Below are 14,647 nucleotides of genomic sequence, written 5' to 3' on the forward strand. Positions count from 1 at the left end.
GTTATAGAGTAATTGTTTTATTTGGGGGTAATGTAATTGTTACTGATCCACAAATGGTTTTACTGTTAACTAATTAATTAATGATATAGAATAACAAAACAATTGATCCACTAATTTGATAAGAATATTTGATATTTTGTAATTGATAAACTCATTTTAGTGTGTCATGGTGAAAAACTCGATAAGTTAAACATAAGATACTGGTAGCCGGAGGTGCCATCACCTCCCCAAATGTTTTAAAGCATATGTGATATATATTAAGAATTGACGAGAATTTAACTAGGTAAATTTTTATTTTGATTTTATAAAATACAACATTTATTGTTATGAATAATAAAATATAAAATTAAAGATAACAAAGAATAATAAAATTTATTACAATATTTTTTATTTTCTCTATCATTATTTTTGAGTTTTTTAGGTATTATACTCATCTCCTGTTATCACATGTTTTCTTTTCTTTTTTTAAGGAAAACAGGAAATTAGACACAAATTCGTTATTTTTATTTTCATTTCTCATGTATTCTCTTTCATTTTTGAAAAAAAAAATGATTTCTTGTCTCACCAAATGAAATATTAGTTTAATAATAATAATTATTTTTTATCTCATATTAGTCCATTTAGAAGTTATTTTCAATTCTTCCAAAAAATGAACTCCCTTATACGTCAAAAGATTAGAAACTGCCTCTCAACTACTATTGAATCTAATTGTTGTAAACCACTGAAAATGGGTGTGACATCTTCCAAAGAAGGCATACCAACCAAGAAATCAAATTCTACTGGCACACGACCACCTAGGTTCTTAACAAGAGAAGATTCATTTACAACACAAATATTATCATGATTAACAAGCAAACTAGACAACAACAAATAACAAAGTAAGCTAGTACTATTTTATACCATCATATATCATAAAACCATAATATTTGAACAAAAATATCACTCAACCATTTAGATTGTAGTGGCACTTGACCGTCTAGATTCTTAACAAGAGAATATTCATTCACAACACAAACATTATTATGATTAACCACCATTGGTTCAGGTTGAGACTAAGAAATAGGTTGTACCACAATTGGTTGCACCATAAAAGATTGATTGAACCACATGTTCTACCACAAGCTCTATCACAAATACACATGAGGAGTTTCATATTAATTATTTGGAACGTAATCCATGAAAATGTTCTCAAATATCCAATGAATGAAAGAGATGAAATAAGAAAAATGTCGCCACCGAGACGACAGACCAAAAATAAAATTTGAAAAAAATAGACTTTGGAATCGTTACTATAGTTTATTCTAGAAAACTACAGAAAAACCAAAACAATAAGACAAGACTTACAAAATAAAAAAATAGATTTTGGGTTCAGGATTTGGTTATGCGTGGGGAAGCTATTAGCACCCCACAACTCTCGTCCTAAGACGATACCTTTAATTAAACATGCAAAAAGCATGCAACAATAACTTTTTGGTCTTTTGGGCCCGACAAGGATTAATCCTCACTACTACGTATCTTCATTCATTCATAATGGAGAATCAAGGTTACGTAGTTCTTTATGAAAAAGCCATTCGGAAAACTATTTGGAAAATGATTTGATTTTTTTCTAATTTTTAAAACATTTTTATTTAATTTTTTGAATTTTTTGAATTTTTTAAAAATTGGTGCCACGCGACGTGAGCGGCCGGATAGACATTGAAATTAAATTCTTTTTTTAATCTTTTATTTGTTTTCATTTTTTAATCTGTTATAATTTTTCATATTTCCTTTTTAAATTTATTTGAAACTAGATGTGGATGTCACTACTAGGGATGTCAAAAAAATTCGTACCCGCAGGTATACGCGGATAAAACTCGCAACGGGTAGGAAATAAATATTGTAAATGGATACCCGCAGGTAATAGGTACGAGTATTTTAATACCCGCATATTAACGGGGTGGGTACGAGTATCATAATATTTGTACCTATGGATACTCGTACCCGCTATACTCTAATTTAAATTTAAACAAATAAAAAAAACATGATTAAAATATTAACATTGATTTTGAATGATTTATATTTTTATCAATTAGTTTAAAAAAAAATAATTTCTTTGTAAACTGTCATTCAACACTATTTAAATGAGTTATTTGGACTTTGTTTAAAATTTATGAATGTTATGTATTTTATTTTATTTGAATTTACGATTAAAATATGTTGTTAAATATTTTTTTTTGTAAATGCCTACGGGTACCCGTGGATATTAAAAAATTATGCGGGTACCCGCACAACGGATACACGACGGATATGGATACGGGTACAAGACGAATATTTATCCATTGGGTAGGGTACGGGGGAACTACTACCCGTACCTTACCCGTCCCGTTGACATTCCTAGTCACTATAAGGTTAGTAGCCGGACAAACCATTTTTTTATGTTTAGATCTTTATATATCTTTTTAGAAAAAATAAATTTTAAAATAGGTGTTACGTGACGTGAGCGGCCAGACAAACACGAAAGAAATAGGGAAAATTATTTTTTTATGGTTAAAAAAATTATAATGAAAATTAGAAAAAATAAATCAAAAGAAAAAAAAACTGGCAATGACATACCTCCAAATCTTTTCAATATTTCTTGTTCTATATCAATCTCACCTCATTTGTTTTTTCTTGCCTCCATTTATAAGATTTTTAATTTTTTTCTCAAGAGAAGTAGAAAGGAAGGTTGTCTGTTTGGGTGGTAATGAGAAAGAAAGTGGAAGTATAGAGAATATTTTCTTTTTTTCCAATCCCATCTCTTGTATGACAAATTGTATTTATATCCACACATTACAATATCAATGTAATCATAGTCTTAATTATAATGAATTGAACAATATAAGAAAGGAATTGATCATGACAACAACACATTACGGTAATCAAATAACAGCAAATTTGAGCATAATATCAATCATCATCAATAATATTGATTGTAATCATTAGAAGAGATATTACTTCTAATTGTTAAATCATATCACTATTTTCTCTATCAGAAACCGAAGGAACAAAGGGTAGAAAAACAATGAGTGGGGACGAAAATACATTGTGTTTTTGGGTTCATGAGAAGGAGTGTGTAACTGAAAACAATTTGGGCTCTTCCTTTCTCTTTTGGCTAACATTAAAGTTTGACAATTTTGAAGAAAATTTTATTTCACCTTTTTTTTTATTTACCATAAATAAAAAACATTTTTTTTAATTTTTAATTATTTTCAAAAATAAATTTATTCTCTCGGACGAAATTGGATGTTGACAAAAAGCTTATTTAAAATGGAGTTCATATCAAATACAACTTCAAAACTATCATTTGATAAAGTAAAAATATATAGATTTCAATACTCAATTATATACTTTTGTTATTTAGTTTTTACGATGATTAGATATATAAATTTTGAGTATATTAGTTTAGTCCCTCTAAAAATTTTTGTCAAGATCCGCACTATTAAGATGGATTAATAGAACATTCACTATTTTTAAATTAAAAAAAAGATTATTTTGAAAAATTAATTTTACCTTTATTTTATTAATTGAACAAATATATATATATATATATATATATATATATATATATAATATTATTATTATTATAATTTAAATAATTAACACTTACAGATTAAATTTTTATTATTATTGTAATAAAAAATATAGCATGATAAATGTTAATATTATTTTAATGTATTCAATTAAAATTATCAATATTTAAATTGAAATTTATAAAATATTTATCTAATTATGTACTTTTTAACTTATATATATAATTTTTTTTTTTCATATTTTATAATTCTAATTTTACTCTTTACAATATAATTATTTATTAATTTTTAAAAAATTAAAAGTTATTTTTATATAGTTATCTATGTTCTTCCTTTTTTTTATTCATCAACAATTGTTTTTCATTTTTTCTCTATTCATTTTACTTTATTTTTAATAAATATAAATTTATTTATATATTAATTTAATAATATTATAATATTATCAGATATAATATATATCATATATATTGTGTATATATTTATAGTAGAATATAATAAAATAATTAAAAAAAAAAACTAATAGCCCGTTTATGAGCGCATTCTCTTGCAGGACAAAACAAAACTATAACGGTTAGTCTGTCTGATTATTTTTGAAGAGTCAATAGAGAGATATTTTGCCACCATAATGAATGAGTGACATATTTATACGTGTTCTCCTCACATATTTGAAAATTAGGCCAAGTAGTTTGGAGATCAAGAAGTTAGGTATAACAAGATACAATTTAATTAATCCTACTCTGTTCTTACAAAAAGGAAAAAGGATAAAAAGATTAAGAAGAGAAAACTTTAATGATTTATTTACCATGTTATTAATTATATTTTAATTGAAAAAAAAACATATAAAAGTTAAATAGTTTTATTTTTAGTTAAATTTATATTTTTAAATTTGTTATTTAATTAATATGATTTAACTAATAAAATAGTTAGCCTATACTTCTAGAACCTATTTAATTAGTCAAAAATAAATATCGTTTCTCAATTTGATTAAGACAATAAGGTTTGTTCTATAAATTTTTCCGAGAAAGTAAACGAAGAAAGTGAAACCGTTTTCAATTTCAAGGATTTTGGTCAAATATGTCTTCTCTGGGTTTATGACCTAAAGCCAAATATTTGGTTGTTGGAAAAGAGTTCTTCCAATATAGGGTTAGATTGTGGAGTGTGTGGTTTATATTTGAAACAATTTCTTCCAAATTCTAGTTATTAATTTGTAATGCTTCTGGACAACATCATATCTTACAGTTCAATCATTTTAGGTGTTACTTTTTTACAACTTTAAGTTTACTTTATATTTATTATTTTTACTTAAATATATAGTATTTTATTTAGATGTGAAAGTACAATAATTAGGAAAAGTTATAATATTAAAAAATCTAATGCAAAAGAATTAATCAAATACACAGGAATAAAAACTAAACAATTGAGATTTTCAAAATCATATTTTATTATGTTAAGAAGGAAGTCTGACCATTTTTCTTTAATGCAGATGAACAATGAATGTTTTATTTATTTATCATAAAGGAAAGCAAAAAGAAAAGGTTAGAAATCGTTAAGTATGAATTGTAAGAATTTTAAGACAGAACTAACTGCCACAATAATTAGTGAATATTATAATTAAAGGCTCATTCAAGAGTAGATGAACTACGAAATATTTTTTAAATAGGTTAAAAAATTTCTTCAAATAAGATTTTATTTTAAGAAAAAGTCTAGCTTCTTGTAAATTAGATATGCTAATTTTAATGTTTTTTTTTTTGAAAAGTATCAAAGTTAGAATGATAATAATATCATAAGTAACAAACAATAAAGAAGAGAATAACGGATATATTTAAACTAATTTACTCTTTTTGCAAAGATCATTTTTAATTGTTGAGCCATGTTCAGTCAACACGGGCAAGGCTGACGATTGAGACGTACTGGTTTTGGTCGATTATCAAGACAGTTTAATCTAGGTTCGAATGGTCCGGATCGACGGCTAATACGGGTTGGTCTAGGCTGACATATAAGATGTGCTGGCCTGAGTCACATGGCCGACATGGGTCGGACCGACACGGGCCGACCTAAGGTGATTTCTGACACGAGCCAGCTTAGTGACACAGGCCAACGTCTAAGACGCTTTGGCTTGGTCCTGACGTTCGATACAAGCTGACCCTAGATGACGGTTGACATAAGTCAGGAAAATTCATTGGCTGCCACAGTCCATATCAGGCCCACAACTAACACGGGGTAGCCTGGTCCGACGACTGAGAATAGCTTGCCTGGTCCGACGATTGAGATGGGCTTTCCCGATTTGACGACGGTCGAGACAGGCCTACTTGACCTAACAACCGAGTCAAGCCAACCCAGACCAACTTGATTCGACGGTCGAGATGAGCTGGTTCGGGCTGGCCCAGGCCAACGACCAATACAGGTCGACCCAGGATGACGACTGACACAAGTATGGGTCACAGGCCTAACATGGGTCGGCCTAGGTTAACGGTCGACATTGTCATGGCGGGTAGACAACAACCATAGGCCGACGACATTCGACACGAGTCGGCCTGAGTAAATCACCGACTCGAGCTAGCCTGACATCACAATCCAACGTTTGACACACGTTGTACTAGGCCTGACGTCTGACACGGCCTGACCATTGATGACAGGGATACGAGCTAGGCAAATTCGATGGCCAACACAGTCCGGGTCATGTCGAAAGTCGACATGGGTTGGCTCGGTCTGACGACCGAGATGAAATTGCTCGGTTCAACGGCCAAAACAGGCCTACCCAACCTGACAATTGAGACGAGCCGACCTAGGTTAGCTCGGTACGACAAGGTTTGGCCTAGGCCAACAGCCGACATAGGCCGAGTTGGGATGATGGCTGACACGCACCGACGATCGATACAGGTGGGCCCGGGTCGACGGCTAACATGGGCCTAGTTAGACAAACGAATGATACAAGCATGTGCGATGCCAACCATCACCATTGACCTGCGTCGACAATCAAGACGGGCTGACAGGACGACCAACGGGCCCTTATTGGGTTTTCTAATGTTTTGAAAAAATAATATATTTTTAATGTTTAAGAATAAAGTCCATGGGTTGGTTTTGGCCCATAGGGCTTTTGTGGGGTCTTTTGGACATGTGGGCTTTTTCAATGGGTGGCTTTTTGGTCTTGTGGAATTTTTTGCCCTAGCTCACGTGGGCTAAGGCCAAGCCTTGTGGCTGGGCCAAATTGACAACTCTAATCTTAACCAAGTCAATATATTACATTTTCAAAATTTTATAAAACATACAAAAATTGAAAAGACAAGAAACTGATGACTAAGATTTTGATGGGTTTGTAGAGAGAGAGATTTTATTGAGGGGTTACAACAACAATGAGAATAACAATGAGACGTGAACTCAATCCCACATAAGGGATTGACACCATCTCCAACCCAAAACCTTAAGGAAATGGACGTATGGATTTTCACTCTCCCTCTAACCACGATTATCCATTTTGTTCATCTTAACAGGATACACTTACCTAAATCCTGCATCAGAAAGACTTTCGATATAGGGATCATACTATACTCGTATGAGATAGTCACCAAGACTAACTTTCTGCTATGATACCACTGATGGGTCTTTATAGATTGAGTTTACTAGGAAAATACAACAATAATGAGATCTGAGTCCAATCCACATAAGGGATTGATACTCCTTCTTACCCAGAACTTTAAGGTAATAAATTTATGGTCTTCATTATCATATAATGCTCAATTTTCTCATTTCTATTCATCGTGGGACTTTGACTCACTTAAAATCTCAACAAATTTTAAACTCGACAAGAAAAATACTCCAAAACACTAAGATCTTAAATTCTAAAAGAACTCAATACAACATCATTTAAAATCCTATCACAAGAACACCTATAATACTTTAATCAAAAGCCAACTATATAAAAGAATAAAAAAAAACAAGATATCACAAAAAATTTAAGCTCATAATTGTAAGAAAAAATGAATAATTTTGATCCTTCATATGTTTATCTAAATATAAGACTTTACAAGAAATGTTTTTCAACCTAATTACGGTTCTCAATTTTTTTCAAAATTGTTTGCGTACTTTCATAAAAGATTTGGAATGCTTTCGTACAAATTTGAATATAAGTTTAGGTTGATTAAAAATTTGATAGTTTAATAGATTAAAAAACATTTTAATCCTTACACAAAGTCACCACCTTTGAATATTTTAAAATAACTTAAATAACTATTTAAAGTGACTTCAATAAATCAAAATCATGAAAATTGAAAGCTTGAAAAGATTAAGTGTTTTAATAAATTAATTTATGTTTTTAAGTCTGGAATTATATATCTGGAGTTAGAGTTTCTACAAATAAACCACTGAGAACATGTTCTTTGATTTTTTTTTAAGTCATTTACTTTTGATTCTCCGATGTTCAGAAGAAAACGACGGAGATGTCAACAAGTTGGTTGCGGTAGAAGTATACAATGACAGGGAATGCGTGGAAGTTAAGAATTAGGCATGTTCTCTTCCTTAACAACGAGCTTTTTACATTGACTTATGTCGGTGATTGATGTAACACTTATATTCTTTTTATCATCAAAGTATATATATCTATATATAATAAATATTTGGATACTCTGATTCTTGTACAAAAGATATTTACATTATTTCCTGCTTTAAGTTTCGGTAAGCATAATTAAAATTTTTATATTTGATATCAAAATATCCTTAACTTATACACATCTGGTCTATTCTTGATTGATACATAGATGAGAATATAAAATATTGAATTAAATCAGTGATGGGCGTCATTAACCTTCAAGGTGTGGCTATTAACATTTCAGATGTGCATATTAACGTACTGAAATTGGCCCAACTTCAACGATGAGTGTGGCAACTTTAGAGAATGTGATCCCATTAAGAGTTCTCTGATTTGCACTGTAGCAGCCTATTGGTAGTTGTAGCTAGAGTTTGTTGCAATATTCATTGAAGACATTTCCTTTGATTTTGTTTTTTGACAGTAGTCAACAACTTTGCTTTTCCAAGACCCTCTCCTCATCCCTTTTTCCTCACATATAGTTTTCATCTGCAGAAACAAAATAAACCTCTAGGCTAAATGGCCTGAGTCATGGGTTAGTTTTTTATCACCTTGTCTTTTATTCGATGGCTTTGTCTTCCATTTGATGTTCATGTTATTGTAGCCAAGTTGAGGGCAAAGTATCCACAGTGAAACCATATACAACAGTATATGTAAATTTTTTCTTTTTATGACCATTATAATTAGGGATGTCAAAAATATCTCTACCCGCAGATATTTGCAGATAAAATCCGCAATGTGTAGGAAATAGATATTATAAATGGATACTCGCGAGTAACGGGTACGGGTATTTTTTTATACCCGAATGTTAACGGGACGGGTAGGGGTATCATATATAGTATGAGTACCCGTGGATACTTGTACCATCTATATTCTAATTTAAATATAAAAAAAACATGATTAAAACATTAACACATTGATTTTGAATGGTTGATTTTATCAATTCAATTTTAAAAAAAATCTTCATTTGTTTGTAAATTATCATTCAACACTATTTAAATGGCTTATTTACACTTTGTTTAAAATTATAAATGTTATGCATTGTATTTTTATCTGAATTAATGGTTAAAATATGTTCTTTAATATTTTTTTTTTGTAAATACTCGCGAATACCAGTGAATATTAAAAAAATATGTGGATACCGTATGGATATGAATATGAATACGAGACAAATATTTATCCGGCGAGTAGAGTACGGGAAAACTACTACTTGTACCCTATCCATCCCTCCCTAACTATAATCTTGCACTTCACACTAGTGTTTTAATGCATTTTATAAGATCAAAGTATCAATCGGAATAGGAGAATATAACTTTCTTATTTTTACTCCTTATTCATACCTAAAATCTGATATGAACTATACATAATATTACCTCTGCATCAATCCTCTCATTTCTAAATATAATGCAATTTCTTTGATATAACTTATTACTTCAATATATTTATATATTTTACATTACTTGTACCACATCGGATGTTCAATAGATATAATAGGTCATAAATAACTTGCAGTGTTTCTAACAAAATTTTTTTTTCAAAACTATTTTTACAAAATGTATAATAATTTTAAATTATATTAGTTTTAAAATGATTTAAAAATTATCAATTTGAAATTCATTTAAAGGCATTTAATTTATTTTCCTAAAATATAATTCCCATTTAATTATTTAAATTTGGATCTAAAAAGTTTCAAATTAATTCTTTTACAACAAGATTTTCTTATAGTACTTGAGCGTGAATATGTTATCTCTAAGTGGTTGATGTCACATCATTTGGATTTATATTAGATACTTAAAAATTTAACTAATGTTGTCCTAGATCTTTATGTTTCCATCATTTCATATCCTATATATATATAGGTATAGGTAGATGTGCAAATATTGTGACTACTCAGTCCCCATGGATCCTGCTTCCTATGTTCCAACTTTAGCAGGAATCCTAGCTTTGCTAATTGCATACAAAGTGTTTCGATTCATTAGATCTCCTAAGCAAAGAAAGGGTAGAAAGCTACCCGAACCTCGTGGTGCTTTACCTTTCATAGGGCACCTACACCTTCTCAATGGTAGAATACCCTATTTCAGGACCTTCTCAGCCATGGCTGAGAAATATGGTCCAGTTTTCTGTGTCAAACTGGGTTGCCACACCACCGTAGTGGTGAACAACAGGGAAATTGCCAAAGAGTGCCTCACAACAAATGACAGAGTTTTTGCCTCAAGGCCAAACACTTCTGCTGGCAGACTCATGGGTTACAACAATGCAATCTTTGGCCTTACCCCTTACGGAGATTACTGGCGTGAGATCAGAAAAGTGGCTGTTCTTGAGATGTTGTCAAGCCACAGGCTTGAGAAGCTGAAGCATGTGAGAGACAGTGAAATACTGTCTCTTGTGAAGGACTTGTACTCATCGATGGCAGTGTCCTCTGCAAAGAACGTGAAGGGCTCAAATGAAGTGGCTATAAGCAATCTGTTGGAGCACATGACCTTCAACATAATCGTGAGGATGATTGCTGGGAAGAGATTTGGAGGGGACACTGTTAACCAAGAAGATAATGATGCATGGAAACTGAGGAAAGCCATTAAAGATGCCACATATCTGTCTGGTGTTTTTGTGGTGGCTGATGCAATTCCATCACTGAGTTGGTTTGATTTTCAGGGACATTTAAGTTTCATGAAAATAACAGCTGAGAAACTAGACATTATCCTTGAGAGGTGGCTGCAAGAACACGTGGAGATGAGAGGAGAGAAGAAGAATGGTGGTTGTGAAAGGGACTTCATGGATGTGATGTTATCATCTTTTGAAGACCAAGAAGATATATGTGGTTATAAGCGGGAGACAGTTATCAAAGCGACATCATTGGTACGTTTACTTTACATCTTCAATAATCGGTGCAATAATGAGGATTAAATATCTTTTTCTAACTTTCTAAAAATTAGAATTAATTTTTTAAAATTTTAAATAAATTTATAAATTTAATCCATATTTAAGTAAGTATGTAAATTTAATTTTTTTTATCTAATTTTGTTAAATTTATTTGATATTTTAAATTATTTTTTTTATTATAAAACAATTGTGATTTAAATATTATTATAAAATAGTATAAAAATTTAAATATTATTATAAAATACATTTAATAAACTTAAGAAAAATTTAACTAAAAAAATTAAATTCACACATTTCTAATATTGAGAGATTAATCAAAATTTTGAAAAAAAAAAACTAATTTTAATTTTTAATTAAAATTAAGAGAACAAAAATTTATTTAACTCAATAATTATCTAACGAATTTAAATTTTCTACCAGAGTTTTCTTTTATACTGTTTTTTCGTTGTACCTTTAAAATAAATTGATGGAAAATAATTTTAATGTTTTAAAATATATTAAATTTCTTTTAAAAATATCAACATCATTGTTTTTTTAGAAAATAGGAGGAAAAAAAAAACTAGAGAATTTGGATTCTTATCTAACCAAGCCCTGATCTATCAATATTCTTAAGGTAGAAAAATTGAACTATTTTTAGCTTTAATAAACATTCAATGAAAATGATAGATCAACCAAACTCCCACGTGATTGTACCCCACAACCAAATAATTCCCTGATTCCTCCCTTTTACATTTGATGCTTTGGAAGTGTTTGTTGTGTTTAAATTCCAACCATATAACTGGAATTTCTAAAGTCCAATTTTAACTTCTTCCTTTCACCCCTTCTATTAATTTAAGACACAATCCCGAGTTATATTTCACAAAAACATGTGTTTCAGTTTTATTCTCGATGTCACAAACTTGTTACTCAACAATACGTAAATATTTTTAGTTATCTTCGGAATTCTCCAAAATACTGATAGCTCTACTATTTTTTTTTTTTCAGAAAAAAAATTAACAATTTTCATATAAATAAGACTCCTTTTATTATAGTTATTCATTAAACGAAATATTATTTGATAATAATTATATAACCTTACTAGTTCGGTACACTCAATAAGTGTCACATCACTTAAGAGTTAAAGTCAAGTGGGGTTTAAATATTTTCTTTACCTTTTTAAACGTTTTTTAAGGATAAAATCGTGACGGAACGACATGTTCCAAAGCGGACAATAATTCGAAAACTCAATAAATTTGACATTGTTTAGGAGTTAAGGTCAATCGCAGTTTAAATACTCATTTCTCTTTTTTCTCTCTGAAACGTTTTTCAAAAATAAAATCATAATGAAACGACACTCCAAACAAACAATATCTAAAATATACGTTCATTGTTCCCGGTGATACTTTTGTTCCTAATGATATTGCCACACTGTGACACCGACATTAAATTAGCAGAAAATTCAAAAGTACAAACGAATATAAAAATAGACAAAAAAGAATTTATTACAGACTTAATTGAAGTTACATTTAGGACAGTGATGAGAAACTTAATTAACCTTTATATCACTAAGGTTAGTGTTTTTAGAATGGTAAAAAAACTTTAAATCTCACTATAAGGTTTGGTGCAGATGCTTATCCTTACTGCTTCGGGAAGCACATCAATCACACTGACATGGGCACTCTCCCTGCTCGTAAACCATCCAAAGGTTCTAAAGGTTGCCCTACAAGAGTTGGACAGCCACGTAGGAAAAGAAAGATGGGTCCAAGAATCTGACATCAAAAACCTCAATTATCTCCACGCCATTGTCAAAGAGACCCTTCGTTTGTACCCGCCAGCACCCTTAACAGGAATCAGGGAGGCCATGGAAGATTGTTCTTTGGTAGGGTACCATGTCCCAAAGGGAACAAGGTTGCTTATTAACCTCTGGAACTTGCAAAGGGACCCGCAAGTTTGGACGAACCCTAATGAGTTTCAGCCAGAGAGGTTCCTCACCACTCACAGAGACATAGATTTCATGAGTCAGGACTTTGAGTTGGTTCCATTTAGCTTTGGGAGAAGGTCGTGCCCTGGCTTGACCTTTGGGCTGCAAGTGGCGCACTTGACCTTGGCTCGGTTGCTTCAAGGGTTTCATATTTTCACAAAGGATGGTGCTGAGGTTGATATGACCGAAGGGTTAGGAGTGGCTTTGCCTAAGGAACAAGAACTTCGACTTATGCTCCAACCACGTCTTCCATTGGAGCTTTATGAAAGCCTTTGAATGATTTGTGTGAACAACTTAAAATTGTATTTTATGGTATGATATTACAATCCTAAATGATGAGATTGTGCTTCGGGTTGTGTGGCCGTTTTACACAAAACTTATATGTAATTTAATGATGGTAATAGCGACTAGTATTTGAATATTAAATAAGTGATAATACATTTAAAATCGTGTATGATTAGTTTTATTACTTTCGTTCTTAATATTTGTAATATCCTATCTCAAAATTAATTGATAGAAAATTTAAGAATTAGTAAAACATCAACATGTTAATATGATGCTATTGACCTTAGTCTCTTAAAAAAATCTCATATTTCAACATTGCTTAAAGAAAAAGATCGGGGAGATGAAACAATATTTGAAATCTGTAGTGCATCTAGTCGGCCTAAGCCGAATAATAACAAGCACCACATACATGTTAAGGTACCCGAACTGAACTGCTAAGAAGAGACATTGATAAAGGAAACCGAAAACAACAATAGCGGCCTAAGTCATTAAAGGGTAATCGGCTTAGGCCGACAACTCGACAAACAAGACGCTCCAATAAAAGCCACCAGTCCCCAATAATCGAACTAAGGGCCTGGGCTAAGGCTCAGGCCCACCTACGGCCCAAGCAAGGGCCCAGCCCATGACGTGGGTAGACATAATTAATGATCTATAAATATGCATGGACCCCACGAATTAAAGGTACGCATTCATTACTCCCCTAATCATCTGATTTGACTTTTTGAGAAATTTTGATGACTTAAGCTTCGGAGTCCCTTCTGCAGGTAACCCCTCTCGGGTCCAAGCATACATATACCAACCGGGAAGAGGCCTACTGAGGAGATGGCGAACTATGGGTAAGGTGTTACTTGTGCCTAACTCATCTTATTTGTTCTCTGCAAGAACAATTAGCGCCCACCGTGGGGCATGAGATAGTACTTTACTACCCGCAGCAGAGCAGGAGTTAATAAGCAAGTTGAAGCTGGCCCCTCAGGACCTGCTAACATCACTCCGGATCTGGCCGCCATCCTAGACGGTCAAGTCAAGATGCAACAGGAGTTGACTGACTTGAAGAAGTGCAACGCTGATGAGATGGAAGCATGCGACAGGAAAACTCTTGCCTAAGGCGAAAGATCGAAGCCGATCCCACTAAAAAGGGAAAGGCCAAGGAAGCATCTGAAGCTGCAGGGTCCCCGGCTTTCCAGCCTACTGAAGAGGAAAGCGAGTACAATCCTACCCCGCACACCTTCACCACCACCCAACAAACTCCCATCCTCTCAGCCCATCCTACTCACTTCCGTTCCACCCTCCCAGGGCATACTGCGACTCCCACTCCCGCCGCCACCCTCCCCACCACTCATGTCCCCTACAACATGCCTGCCACCCTACATACTACTCATATCCCACCCTTAC

The 14,647-nt window shown here is 32.2% G+C and overlaps 1 protein-coding gene across 1 annotated transcript; it reads left to right on the forward strand.

The window, feature by feature from the left end:
* Positions 1 to 10,008: 10,008 nt before the first annotated feature.
* On the forward strand, positions 10,009 to 13,416 carry LOC114166300 (cytochrome P450 CYP82D47-like). Its single transcript, XM_028051014.1, has 2 exons — positions 10,009 to 10,986; positions 12,617 to 13,416. Exons 1-2 carry the CDS (start codon positions 10,030 to 10,032, stop codon positions 13,244 to 13,246), a joined length of 1,587 nt encoding a protein of 528 aa, XP_027906815.1. The 5' UTR covers positions 10,009 to 10,029; the 3' UTR covers positions 13,247 to 13,416.
* The last annotated feature ends 1,231 nt before the right edge of the window (positions 13,417 to 14,647 follow it).

This window comes from Vigna unguiculata, chromosome 10 (genome assembly GCF_004118075.2).
Source record: "Vigna unguiculata cultivar IT97K-499-35 chromosome 10, ASM411807v1, whole genome shotgun sequence".
Taxonomy (NCBI): Eukaryota; Viridiplantae; Streptophyta; class Magnoliopsida; order Fabales; family Fabaceae; genus Vigna; species Vigna unguiculata.